The sequence below is a fragment of the Alternaria rosae genome (genome assembly GCF_020736505.1).
Source record: "Alternaria rosae strain MPI-PUGE-AT-0040 chromosome Unknown BKA58scaffold_2, whole genome shotgun sequence".
Taxonomy (NCBI): domain Eukaryota; kingdom Fungi; phylum Ascomycota; class Dothideomycetes; order Pleosporales; family Pleosporaceae; genus Alternaria; species Alternaria rosae.
The window spans coordinates 4,105,086-4,118,715 of record NW_025763571.1 but is presented as its reverse complement, the minus strand read 5'-3'; the positions used below and the strand labels follow the sequence as shown (position 1 = coordinate 4,118,715).

Here is a 13,630-nt window from a genome sequence, read left to right as displayed (position 1 = left end):
CAAAGAACACCCATGATGATGCCTACCGAAAGTCGATCACCCCCTGATGAGAACGCGAGCTCATACCATAACTCAGGCACAAAGCACCCACTACTACCGACCCAAGCCATGGCATCGCCGACGCCATCACCACCATGTTCAAATCCGCCTCGGTCGATCCCTCTTCCGTTGCGAGTGTGACAATCGGAACGACTCACTTTGTCAACGCGGTGGTAACCCGCGACCGAACACGTCTTTCTCAAGTCGCCGTTCTTCGTCTTTCTGGGCCTTTCAGCAAACATGCCCCACCATGTGTCGACTGGCCAGCTTCTCTGCGTAACATCATTCTTGGGCACTATGCGCTCATCAAAGGAGGGCTAGAGGTGGATGGAAGCCTGATCTCCGACATCAAGGAGCATGAGATAGTGGAGCAGTGCAAGATCATCAAAGAGAAGGGAATCAAAAGTATAGTCGTAAACGGCGTCTTCAGTCCTATCGATACGGTGGAGAAGCAAGAAGAGCGTACTGCGGACATCATTCGGCGTGAGCTGGGAGATGGGGTTGATATCGTTCTTAGCAAGACGGTCGCAAACCTTGGGTTTCTCGAACGTGAGAACGCTGCGATCCTCAACGCCTCGATTCTGTCCTTCGCCAGGAAGACGATAGCGTCATTCCAGACGCCAATCAAGGCACTTGGACTAAACTGCCCCGTCTTCATTACTCAAAATGACGGCACAATACTGAGTGGCGAGGCTGCAAGCCGACTACCGATCCGAACGTTCTCATCCGGTCCAACGAACAGTATGCGTGGTGCTGCTTTCCTCGTTGGAAGGCAGGAGAATGGCGAAGCGATGATGGTTGTTGATGTCGGCGGAACTACCACTGACGTGGGCTTGTTGCTTGCAAACGGCTTCCCGAGGCAGCAGGCCGCATACTCAGAACTTTCTGGTGTGAGGATGAACTTCTCATATCCCGATGTGAAGAGTATAGGACTTGGAGGTGGTAGCTTAGTGAGAAGAGTTGGAGACAAGATACAAGTTGGACCTGAGTCCGTAGGATACAAGCTACCAGAGAAAGCCCTCGTTTTTGGTGGCGATGTACCGACGGCAACTGACTATACCGTTGCGGCTTCATCCGATGTTGCGATAGGTCAGCCAGAAAAGGTGCGAGGGAAGCTGCAAGACGATGACATACAAGCCTTCAAAGCTGAGACGACAAGGATGCTTGAAACAATCATTGACAAGATGAAGACATCACCTAATGATCTTCCGGTCCTGCTCGTCGGTGGTGGTGCGGTCATAGCTCCAGATGAATTGAAGGGAGCAAGCCGCGTCATCAAACCTCAATGGTCCGGTGTAGCTAACGCTATCGGCGCTGCCATGGCGCGAGTGAGTGCAGTAGTCGATACTGTCAAGTCTACCGAGAAGCAGACACAGAAAGAACTACTAGCTGAGATATGCGAGGAGGCTAAACGGAAGACTATTGAAGCAGGCGCATCAGCGGAGACGGTCTCTATCGTCGAAGTGGAGGACCTTCCCTTGCAATATGTTGCCAACAAAACACGTTTTATGGTCCGAGCAGCGGGAGATTTTGACTTCTCAAGAGCAGGAGATTTCATAGATTTGAATGTCACTCAGGGCGGAGACAGTGCAGAGACTGGATCAAAGGGTACGGGCGATACAATCGCGGCACCGTCAACTGAAGAGGCGTTTGGTGAGGTCGATTCAGCACCCGAAGTTGACATCGCTGCATACAACCCCAAAGTGGCCAACCGAGAGTGGTGGATATCTGAGACGGATCTGGACTGGATCACCATCGGCTGTTACATTCTTGGTACTGGCGGCGGGGGTTCTCCTTACTCTACCATGCTCAGAGTGCGCGGTATTCTACGGTCCGGTGGAAAAGTTCGCGTCGTCAGTCCAGATGATCTCAAAGATGATGCGCGAGTGGGAAGTGGTGGTGGTGCTGGTAGCCCAACAGTTGGGATCGAGAAGCTGTCCGCTGATGAGTGAGTCTTGTGTCGATATGCTACTCCGCATTCGCTAACGCCTGCTTAGGATGATGGATGCTCAAAATCACCTCTACGATCTCATCAAGGACGGCTACGCGACGCACATCATCCCTCTCGAGATTGGCGGCTCGAACGGCTTGCAGGGTCTCGTGTTGGGCGCATCAACTAACATGGATGTGCCATGTGTAGACGGTGACTGGATGGGCAGAGCGTATCCAACAAAATGGCAGACAACCCCGGTCGTCTTCGGCGAGCGAGAAATCGTGTTCGCGCCCGTCGCAGTTGCTGATGGCAATGGCAACACGCTATACATGCCAACAGCAACGAGTGACCTCAAAGTCGAACAGGTCATCAGAGCAGCATTGAGCCAGATGGGCAGCTCCGTCGGAACAGCTGATGCCCCGGTAACAGGCGCTGAAACAAGACGTTGGGCTGTCGAACACACAATTTCGCTATCGTGGAGGATAGGACGAGAAGTAGCACGCGCACGCAAAGAGAACAGAATCGACAATGTCGCGCAATTAATCATCGATGCAGTTGGAGGCGCTGAAACAGGCCGTGCGCTTTTCAAAGGCAAGATTGTTGGTGTAGAGCGCAAGCTGTACATGGGCCATGTGTACGGCGAGGTGATCATAGAAGCCACGGGAAGTGAGTACCAAGGAAAGATCAAGATACCCTTCAAGAATGAGAACATTGCTGCAATCCGGATACCGGACAGTGGAGGAAGCACGACCGGGGAGGAAAAGAACGAAGACGTTCTGGCTATCGTTCCCGACCTCATCGCGGTCATTGATGCGCAAAATGGCGAGGCCATCGGAACGCCAGAGTATCGTTATGGACTGCTCGTCTCTGTGATCGGTATCACTGCGAGCGAGCGCTGGACTAGCCCGAAGGGTATTGAGATTGGTGGCCCGAAGGCATTTGGGCTGGACCATCTGGAGTACAAGCCTTTAGGCAAGTTTGTAAAGCCTGTTAGCGTTATTGACGAATATGACGGAAAGGCATGAGCGCCAGACCCAGGATTCTGCAGAACAGGCTAAGGAACAATGCAATATCTTAGATGTTTTTGCGTCTAAAATGCTTCGGCCTGCTTTGTGCCAGGATATAACGGCATAATGATCTTCACAGCAGCCTCGTAGCTCGTGAATAGAATACCTCCACTAAACACTGTGCGACCCAACCTCATCGTCGTGCCTTTCCAGAAACCCTTGATACCATAATCCAACAAAACACTCTTTACGGCCTCGGCGGTACTTGTCCCTTTCGCACTCTGTGATCGCGTCTTGATAACGTCAAAAGGCTGCGTAGAAAGCGTTGTCACAACGCCTGCTACCGATCCGTTCGCGAAGTTGACCAATGTATTCTGTTCGATATTCTTGGTCTTTTCGTAATCCTTGAGGATATTGTAGGTTCCCATTCTGAACGCTGTTGCTGATGCTTGTTTCAGGGTGGTGCCTGCGAAACCGCGGTATAAACCGAGGATACCGTGTTCCTTCCAGATGGTGGTGGTAGCGTGGAAACCGGACCGAAAGCGCTTCTCGTTCCTAGCATCGTCGATGAGGGCAGTCTTGATGCGTTCTGTGGGCGTAACTGCGGTGATCGACGCGACTACTCCCGCAGTCATGCCGGCCAACAAATTGCGCAGAGGGGAGAGCGTGCCCGTCTCCGGGTCTGCAAAGGACGACTTGATCTGATCGAAGAACAGAAAACGGACGGCATCTTTGCCCACTGATCCGAAGACCAGCGCTCCGCAGCCTTTGTATAGCGCTTTGATGCCCTCATTCTGATAGATTTGGGTTATGATTAGGAAGGGATTTCGTGGTGTCGGCACGCCTTTCTCAGCTCTCAATTGCACTCGCGTTTTCGCAAACTCCAGGGGATACTGCAAGTTGTATGAGTTAGGGGATCGGGGCCGGAATGCCTCTTTGGACATACCGAAAGAAAGCCTTCCACACCGCCAGCTATGCCGCCGGCGGCCAGAGAGACTACCGCAGGTGTATTCTTGTCCTTTTAAACTGTTAAATTCGATCTCGAAAGATTGCGCGTGAGCTCACATCGCCGCCTGAAACCATTTGCGCCTAGGAAAATTGGAATAAAGATGATGTTGCAGGTGTGTTGAAAAGTGACCTCGGGATGGTCGCGAGAAAAGATGCAGATATAGCCGAAGCGGTTCCGTTCCGGGTGTCCTCAGCAGCATCGACTATGGAACACGAAAGCGACGCGCCGAACCGAATGATATGACGGGCACGGGAAAGGCTATTTCAAAATTAAATTTGCATTCTTGGACGCCTCTCGCGCATATCCATACTCGAAGAACAGTCCAAAGTATATCGTCTAGTGCATGACGTCAGCAGGCCTTCTCAAGTTTCCTGGACGGAAGCCCGTAGACCCGACCTTTCGAAGGCACGCGATGCCGTAGATGACTGGACTCCAGAAGCACGAAACTCATTCAAAGACCAATGTTTCAAGGATTGCAAGCCCGACACGTCTATTGTGACTACGCTGCTGCATCGTCTAATTCGAACAAACCATCGAACCTGTTATCCCTCGCTGCAGCATAAGCTGCCATCTTCTCGTCGCCACTATTGTCATCGCTTTCATCTTGTGCTCTACTACTCAGCTTTCCCATTTTCTTCAAGGCATCGTCGACATTCCATGCGATTCGCTCAGCGCCTACCCTTGCGCCGACCAGATTCGGCGCGCCAGGGCCAAGTCTCAATCCGGCCAGTCGTCCTGTCACGAAAAGCGGAACGGCATCGTCCCACATCAAGTCTTCATTCAAGCATGGCAGACCGCCAACGTACTTGATAGGATACTGTTGTTGGATATTTTGAAGGTAGGGGATGGTGCGGATGTCTGACTGAATACCAGTGGCAAACACCATATAGTCGATGGGCGGCAGTCTGGGCTCCGAATCTGTGGAAGCGGCTTCGCAGGCCCACGTTTTCGAGCTTTCGTCCCATGATACGGACTGAAGCTGAGTGAAGGTACGAAGCTCAATCTTTCCGTGTGTGACATGCGTATCGAGAATTTTCCGGTACCGCGGTGTCATACTTCCTCCGTTACGGGCTTGCACTATCATCTCAAAGCGCTCTATTATTGATTGTTAGCCGCGGTCACCAAGTAGAAGCGTCGACATACCTTCGTCAGTATCTGCCGTCCAGAACTCAGCTTGCTTGAAATTCCGAAACTTGCCGACCCACTCTAGGTCTACGTCAAAGTGCTTAACCTTGAGCGGACCACGCATGAGCATCCACACTTTGTTCACGCCTCGCTTGATTGCTAAATCTGCCAGCTGAATGCTTGTCAAGCCGCCACCGACTATGAGCATGCTAGTCGACTGGCGTGCCTTGACTTTGGCCATTACATGCGGTGGTGGAAACTGCTTAATCTGCATCGCATGCGCGAAACCTTCGTGTGGACGTTGAGCTGGTAGGCCAGGAACAGGAGGTATCGAGGGCGCATTCCCAGGACCGACAGCCAAAACGACCAGGTGGGCGAAACGCACGCCTTGGTCTGTTGAGACGCGGAAGACTTTTCTCTCATCCGCCATCGCATCATCTGAGACGACACTATCGAGGTCTGCTTCATCGAACTTGAACACAGTGTCGTACTCAATGTTCACGACGTTCTCTTTCCTCAATAGATCCTTGCCGAGTCGATACCTCTTGATGACTTCTTCGCAGTGAGCATCGAACAAATCGGTACGCGGTACAAAGTAGTCCTTCCGATCCCTCTCATCGACGTCGGGAGTGCGACCTAGGAATCTTCCCTGCGACTTCAGGTTCTTCTTCTTTTTGTGCTTGCTCACCTCCTTCCCGGCAACTCCAGGCAGGGCTTGGATGTCTTTGTCTCTCTCTTTCTCGTACGTGTACCCAAGCAGCGCATCTCGGTCAGCGGGATCGACGTGGAAGAACATCGGACTTCGAAGGTAATCTATGTGAAAAGTCTTGAAGAGGCGTTTCCACTTTGACATCCAGTCTGCTCCATCGGCATCGAGTACCAGCATATCTATCGCTTCTTCGGTCGTTGTCTCATGATCGCAACCACACTCTGAGTTGCCGGGGGTTGACGGTGGTGTTGGGAGTGAGTCCCTGTTCGTCCGGTAGTTTTTGATGTTCATTTTTCGGCCATGCTTCCGAATCCAGTGGTAACGTTGATGTTCATCATCTGTGAAAGTTGCCGAGGGTGTTTGTTCACGGAGCCGTGCTGCTACTGCTAGGCCAGCCGGGCCTCCACCGATGATGAGCACGTCATGGATGTGCATTATGTTGCAGTCTGGGTGTTAAAGCTTGAGAGTCTACTGAAGAGTGTATGTATTATGGAACATCGAAACACTTCGAGTGTCTTGTGCGCATGTGAGTACCTGATGGCTAGCGTTCCAAATCGGGTGCATCCATCATGGTGCTAAAGGCACTCGATGACGAGAACACGACTCCACGTACAAGACGGACCGATGCCAGAGGCTCAGATCGTTTCAAGCACATCTTTAATCACGGCTTGCCTGAAAGAAGCAAGTACGCGCATGTGCGGTCGCAAGTGTAGCCTGTCGTGTTGATAAGAATTCGTGGATTCATTCATACGGCATGGAAAATCTCCTGATCCTTATGGCCCTCCGTCGTTGCGGACGTTCGCCAACTGGCAGGATTGCTCACGCTCGACACTCGTAGTGACCTCGCGTCCTCCATTTCGATAGCACTGGTGATGAACTGTGGATCCTGATCCTCCCTTTGCTTCCCGAGACCGCCATTCATGTCTTCTTGGCTCTCCGTCCGCCTGAAGATATCCCGGAAGCCTCTAGGTATCGGTTCCGGTCTAGGTTCCGGCCAATATGCGCGGGTGTGTGCAGATTGCGGCGCTCGTGTGACGGTATTGGGCCCATATGTACCATCCGCAGTATACGTGTTGGAACTCCAATTTCTCAGACCGAGAACCCGTTGTATAAGTGGATAGGTCAAGGGCAGATTCGCGCAGAGTATCGCTGTATACGACTCTCGAAGGTACCAGATCGTCCACTCAGTTCCAAAGGGATTTGTGAACGAGTAGTATTTGTTGAGGACTGCTGCGACGATGGTGAACGCTCCTATACAGAAGATCACGAAAAGGATCGTTTTGTTCTTCTTCGGTAGGCGTACTTTGAAGAGCAACGGCATGGGTATGCTTATGATGATCAAATCACTTGAAATATTGAAGACGGCGTTTGTGATGAGATGATTGGTCGCTGCCGAGCATTGTTCTGATATCGTCAGTATTGTGTGATTAGATGTTGCAAAGGCACCTACTCGAATTCGGAGGTACTGCCCAGTATTGCGAGAATGGTCGACACCAAACCCCAAGGTACAATATTTCCATGACCACAAATGCGACGGCGACATATATAGAGGTGGCGATGACGATCTTGTGTTGCGGGAGGACCATCGTCATACGGTTGTACATTATGAGCAAGCATGCCTTGACCAGCCATATGGTTAGGAGTTGCATCTGCTCTACTACCAAGACCAGCTTGGATCCGTATATACGCATCTTGATTTCGGCATCTGAATATTTAGAGACGTCGTCTCCCGGCGGTATTAGGTTGCCTAGATACCGGTATAGAGTCAGCGTTTGCCTCTCTTGCAGTTTGCACACGGAAAGACGTACTGCTAGTCTTTGTGACTTCATGCATGATAGCAATCAGCACTGTGTCGGTAGCCTTGTGTCACCAATCAGTACTTGTAGTCGCTCGATGCTGCGGGTCACAAACCATGGCTACAAGTATTAAGTAATCATCTAATTGCAATAATTTCCATGATCCACGATGTATTCTTCGTGATATAAGTCGGATGATGACGACGATCCAGCACACGGCGTAAAAAATTCCAGCCTCAGGCTCAAGAACTCCGGCCATGGATAACTGGTTGGCTCGAGAGCCGAGGTTGTGGGAACGTTCAAAGGCCGGGCCAGTAGACGACGAGTAGTCTAAGAGTTGGTTGCTCAGGGCTTTAGTGGGTGTTGATCAAGAGTTGTCGTAAATATTAGGTGAAATCTATCGATGCGATAGGGACCACGGTGCGTTGGGAAACAGAGTAGGTCGATGAAGAACTGCCGAGCGCCCGGTCAGCAGCCTTATTGTGACCACAGGCGCTATGTTGTGAAGACCGGGTGTGAACTCAGCAATCACTCGGCATTTCTCTGTGATGTCGGCGGCTTTCCGTCACAAAATGCTTCATTGACAATTTGATAGGTGCTCTGGGATGATGCCTGGTTGGACTGTTCCGGGGTGGCGCTGTGGGTGGATGCTCTGGGGTCGTCGCGCAGTGTTTCAATGGAAGTATTCGGATTGAGGAGACAGCGTTCAGAAGTCGCGGTCCCCCGGACCCCAAGATATCAGACTAGGCATCTAAAAGTGTCGCAAGCGCCACTTTCAATGGAGCTGTGCAGCCTCGATGATCTGCACAATCGACTAAAGACGGACGTCCCTGGTCCAGCTTCGACACTTGTGGGACTCGCGGTAGCGCCAATTGGATGACGACTTTGACGTCTTTGACGACTCAGACCTGGGTTGAGGCTGCCCAGGTGTCAGAGAGGCGCGTCCAATTCAAAGGCCGCGGCAATATGGCGATGTTGGCTGCTGACCGGAAACATTTCGCGACGATTCGTGGTACGGTTGAAGAAGAAATGTCACAGCAAATCAAATGCGTCAAATGCGCAATGGGTTTCCCGGCGCTGCTTCGGTGATTTCATACCTAGTAGTGTTGCAAACTGCGACTTCAGGCGAGCAATATCGTAGGTATGCTATACAGCTGTTGCCAGTGTCACTAGAATTCTGACTCGCAAAAGATATCGGTAACATCGCAGCGCAAATTGAAGGCGTTGAGGAAAGTTTGGCGGTGCCCGTCAGCTTGCGTGAGTGACATCGGGTGTCCCGGCACGCTTAGTTTGACGCCTTTGGCGGGCCGTAGCCGTAAGCTGTACTGGCCCCGAGGTCAACACTCGCATAATTTTCGTCCTTGCTTCAGGCGTTCAATCCAAGGAGAACGGAAAATCGCGCAGTGACAAGAAACTTTCAGGAGCCTTGTCGCTGATACAGATGGCCTTGGAAAGAGACTGTGCTGTCATGGGTGTGCATAGGTAGTGTGGCGGCATCGGCTCCTCAAGAGTACGAGGGCGAAAGGAAGTAGTAGCGTTCCACCTAGTAAACCAAACCTGGGTATCTTTCGAACACAGACATGATTATGATTACCTTCGGCACATCCACAATTGGTAGAATTCTACTGCCCGTTGTTGGTTATGCAAATCGCAATCTCAGCGATTGAGAGACGGCGAAGATTGACCAGCGAGTACATGTCACCAAAAGAGGCTTTGCAGAAGTTCAATCGCCAAACAATCAGGGTATTGAATGCAAGTTTCGGAAACTGTCGAAAACACTGAAACACCTACGCGATATAGGCAAGGAAGACCCGACACCACGAACTTGGAAACAGCGACTTAGAAGACTCAGCCTTCGAGAAGAAAGCTCAGACTCGGTTTCAGTCGGCATTGAGCGATGGCTACTGTCAGATTCGACAAGGCAGCATCAGGGGTGACAGTCTGTCGGCGATGCGCGAACTGCATGTGAATGTGTCGTATCGCCACACCCGCGGAGGTCCGAGTCAGTGGTTTCGCGGTTGCCAATGAAGAGGGATTTGAATGATCAACCCTCACGCCCGACCCACATCATGCAAACCGTACGAAACCGGGGCAGATTCGATATAACACACATGAGGTCGACTTCACTGGTTCGGTGACTCTTGTATCTGGCGCCAGTGCCGTTGCGCCAGATGTGTCAGTTGTGAGAAGGCCCTTTCTTGTGCTTTAAAAGACTCTCTCGGCCAATCATGACGGGAAAAGATGTAGACAGCTTTAAAGACGGATGAAAAGGTGAAGATGTAAGAACGCTATACCAAGATCTCACGTAGTGACATTACCTAGGAGCTACACGCCGGTGTCGAGCTGAGAGTTGCACTGATCTCGCGGAATCGACCCGGGCCGTCCTAGGTACAGAGTCTTGCCTGCCGAGTTGGATATCTAGGTGTGGATAGGAACTTTGAGCGGTAAAGACCACCGGAAATGCTTTCCAAGTAAGTGGTAATTTGGCAAGTACACTCTGGCACAGACGCGACGGCTGATATAAGTAACAGGCAGTTGGTATGTTGACCATGGCCTAGTTCGACATGGAGAGGACCTGTCCGGAAAGAGCGTACGGCCGATCTTCATCACACAGTTCCCAGCGAACAGCGACTTCATGTTTAATCAACATTGTTTTGGGGGTAGACGTTACCCATGGGATCGACGAACAGGGATAGCAAGGGGCATCAGCCCATGCCGTGCTACTTCCTAAGGTACCTAGGTTGCTCAGCGCAAGCAAGCAACTGCGGAAGTGGATCGATCCTTCTGATATTCAAGCAGCGCTTGCTTGCCGATAAAGCGCTGCTCGCAATGTAGCTATGGTAAGTCACCCGTGGGCGTCTCGCCGTGTCACAACGAGTGACATCAACGGTGAGCTTATCGCTCCTGCGACGCCACGTGGAATCTGACTGGCAAATCTATTCTACGAAAGCCTATGCCAATTGAAGCATGTCCAGCCGTATCGCAGCGTTGAGGTATCCCAGGACACGGTACCTAGATACGCAATCCCCGGTCGCAGATATCGGACGGAATATTTCCGAACAAACCTTGGAAGCACCAAATGTCTTATCCATCACGAACACTAATCCATTCATGTAAGCGGTCACCCGTTTCCATACGTCTCTACACCACCTACAGCTTCGCTGCGCAGATCGCATAACACAGGAAAGATGGCGGTCGGAGGACACGGCTGCCCAACCTCTTGACAAGCCACCCTCTGGTCGTGGGTGTCGTGTGCCCTGGCGTGTCGCAGCCCGCGATCTCCTCCACACCTCTCCCTCTAAGTTAGTCTAGCCGAACCGCCGAACCACGCAACTGATAAAGAGCAGAGAGATAGGCGTTCGCGCAGCGAATGACGAACGCCTGCCACCCCTACTAATGGATTATGACGCCGCATCCAAACACCGTTGCAGCATGGCTTCGCGTGTACTCTCCCACTTGGAGTAGTGACACCCCGCTTGCAACCCTGCTACGCGGTGATATGCATGCTGGGGTGTGGGTGTATATAGACAAGTTGCTGCGCTTTCGTGCGTTGCTGGATTCTTGAAGTGAGAACTCGTGTCGCGGCTCCTTGTTATTCTTCGACTGCGACTGCGACGGCGCGCGCATGCATTTCGCGTTGCAACGATGACGACTTCCCAGCATCGGAACCACTCCGTCGCGGAAGAACCGGTGACATCTGTTCTTCCAGATGGCGATATACCCTACGACCCCACGCATTCTCTCAATCCGGATGAAGAAGTTCTGGCGGCCCTTGGATACAAATCAGAGTTCAAGAGAGAGTTTTCGCTGTTTACCACATTTTGTGTCAGTTTTGCGGTCCTGGGTCTACTGCCTAGTTTCGCGTCTACGCTCTATTATGGCATGGGCTATGCGGGGACCGCTGGTATGACTTGGGGCTGGATTGTAGCCATGGTTGGAATCCAATGTGTGGCTATGAGCATGGCAGAGCTGTGTAGTAGCATGCCGACGAGCGGAGGTTTATACTATGCTTCTGCTGTCCTGGCACCACCTGGTTGGGGACCTCTTGCTGCTTGGCTCACTGGCTGGAGTAACTGGCTGGCCCAGATCACGGCGGCACCGTCCGGCAAGTACAACCCGCCATCTCTTTCACGACGGTTATGGACATAGAATTGACTGTTTTGGGTAGTCAATTATGGAATTGCGGCCATGATACTTGCGGCGGCTAGTATCAATGACCCGTCTTACGTCCCCACGGATTATCAGACTTTCCTGTTGACGGTCTTCATCATGATACTTCATGCGATCCTATCCTCGATGCCAACACGCTGGCTTGCGCAGTTCAACTCCGCCGGTTCAACATTCAACTTCATTGCGCTGATTGTGGTCATCATCATGATTCCCGCTGGCACGGATCGTACAGAACGCGGTCTACCTCGTTTCGCCCCTTCGAGTGAGGTCTGGGGCACAATCTATGAAGGCACATCCTTTCCAGCTGGTATATCAGTCCTGATGTCCTTCATCGGCGTTATCTGGACCATGTCAGGCTACGATTCGCCATTCCATCTTGCGGAAGAATGCTCGAATGCTAACCTGGCTTCCCCGCGCGCTATTGTCCTGACATCCGCTACTGGAGGCATCTTTGGCTGGTTCCTACAGCTAGTTGTGGCGTACACCGTCGTTGATATCGATCTGGTCCTCGAGTCTGAGCTTGGGCAGCCCTTCGCTGCCTACCTGATGCAATGCATGTCGCAGAAGATGACACTGGCTATCCTTGCACTCACCATCATTGCCGGGTTCAGCATGGGCCAAGGATGTATGATTGCGGCAAGTAGAGTGACATTCGCGTACGCGCGTGATGACTGCTTTCCGTTATCCAAATACTGGAAGCGGGTCAATAAACACACACAGACACCTGCAAATGCCGTATGGTTCAACTGCGCAATAGGCATACTATGCTTGCTGCTCATCTTTGGTGGAGAGTTGGCCGTTGGAGCGCTATTCTCGATTGGTGCCATCGCAGCTTTTGTGTAAGTGCTGGTGAGCATGGTGTGCGTGCTTTACTGACGTCTGATAGCGCATTTACCATACCCATTGCCATCCGCGTTTTCTTCGTAGGTAACCGCTTCAGACCCGGTCCTTGGAACTTGGGGAAGTACTCCAGCGCTATTGGTAGCGTTGCATGCATCTTTGTCATGCTCATGATACCTATTTTGTGCTTCCCCAGCCTAACCGGACCGGACTTGACGTAAGTTTCATCAACGCTTTCGTACTACCTTAACCAAGCTAACGTACCCACAGTGTGGCAGACATGAACTGGACATGCGTCGTTTACGGTGGTCCAATGTTCTTGGTAACGATATGGTGGTTCGTTTCCGCACACAAGTGGTTCAAGGGTCCCAAAGTAAACATCGAGCACATGATGCTTGGACGGGAAGAAGCTGTTTTAATTGGAGAGGGGTCAGTGGGCGATGGTAAAGATGGTGATAACTCGTTGGGTGACATGAAAGGTCCGGAGAAGATCACAAAGTCGTGAATGCAAGGTTGAAGCTTGATGCGGGCGTATGGAAGTCCACCTGGGCAGTATAATAGGGCATGCTACACTAGCCAGTTCTCTCGGGCCTACTATTAGAACAGGAAAATATGCCAATTAGTCTGAATGTGTCCACACCTGAGAGTGATGCGCCTGCTAGGTTACGCCTCTCACAGATACATCGGGCCACACAAATGAGCCCGATTGTCCCAGCGAATCGGTGATGGTTATACCTTAGTTGATTCGCGTCGCATACTGAGCGCTGCGGGACCGCATATTCGTATGAGCATGGTGTCGCGAATTTTAGGTGGGTCAGGTGCTGGTCACTGGCCCCGCGCTTCGGCTGCAAGACGGCGTGTCGCAGGGCATATATGCGAACTTACGCCACCTTTGTTCGGCAAATTGTAGCCATGATCGAACCGATCTTATGCATGCTTGCTTCCAAACTGATGTGTCTGCTTCAAAATACTTATATATATATTATACGTCAGAGAGTTCTA

General features: G+C 51.6%; 5 protein-coding genes across 5 annotated transcripts; 2 read left to right on the top strand and 3 right to left on the bottom strand.

Annotated features, from left to right (window-relative positions):
- Positions 1–44: 44 nt before the first annotated feature.
- On the top strand, positions 45–3,030 carry BKA58DRAFT_107961 (uncharacterized protein). The gene is made up of 2 exons (XM_046163868.1): positions 45–1,987; positions 2,037–3,030. The coding sequence occupies exons 1-2, from the start codon at positions 135–137 to the stop codon at positions 2,995–2,997; spliced, it is 2,814 nt and encodes a 937-aa protein (XP_046029823.1). The 5' UTR covers positions 45–134; the 3' UTR covers positions 2,998–3,030.
- Positions 3,030–4,274, bottom strand: BKA58DRAFT_107737 (mitochondrial carrier domain-containing protein). The gene is made up of 3 exons (XM_046163865.1): positions 4,045–4,274; positions 3,926–3,997; positions 3,030–3,872 (listed from the first exon to the last, which is right to left on the bottom strand). The coding sequence occupies exons 1-3, from the start codon at positions 4,060–4,062 to the stop codon at positions 3,063–3,065; spliced, it is 900 nt and encodes a 299-aa protein (XP_046029822.1). The 5' UTR covers positions 4,063–4,274; the 3' UTR covers positions 3,030–3,062.
- A 213-nt stretch (positions 4,275–4,487) lies between these two features.
- On the bottom strand, positions 4,488–6,257 carry BKA58DRAFT_436680 (uncharacterized protein; the record flags this gene model as incomplete). Its single annotated transcript, XM_046173428.1, has 2 exons — positions 4,488–5,083; positions 5,132–6,257. 2 exons carry the CDS (start codon positions 6,255–6,257, stop codon positions 4,488–4,490), a joined length of 1,722 nt encoding a protein of 573 aa, XP_046029821.1.
- Positions 6,258–6,412: 155 nt separating this feature from the next.
- Positions 6,413–8,185, bottom strand: BKA58DRAFT_107601 (uncharacterized protein). Its single transcript, XM_046163863.1, has 4 exons — positions 7,734–8,185; positions 7,631–7,682; positions 7,273–7,569; positions 6,413–7,226 (listed from the first exon to the last, which is right to left on the bottom strand). Exons 1-4 carry the CDS (start codon positions 7,875–7,877, stop codon positions 6,568–6,570), a joined length of 1,152 nt encoding a protein of 383 aa, XP_046029820.1. The 5' UTR covers positions 7,878–8,185; the 3' UTR covers positions 6,413–6,567.
- A 2,912-nt stretch (positions 8,186–11,097) lies between these two features.
- Positions 11,098–13,167, top strand: BKA58DRAFT_107632 (amino acid permease-domain-containing protein). The gene is made up of 4 exons (XM_046163864.1): positions 11,098–11,723; positions 11,787–12,627; positions 12,675–12,845; positions 12,899–13,167. Exons 1-4 carry the CDS (start codon positions 11,264–11,266, stop codon positions 13,131–13,133), a joined length of 1,707 nt encoding a protein of 568 aa, XP_046029819.1. The 5' UTR covers positions 11,098–11,263; the 3' UTR covers positions 13,134–13,167.
- Positions 13,168–13,630: the final 463 nt, after the last annotated feature.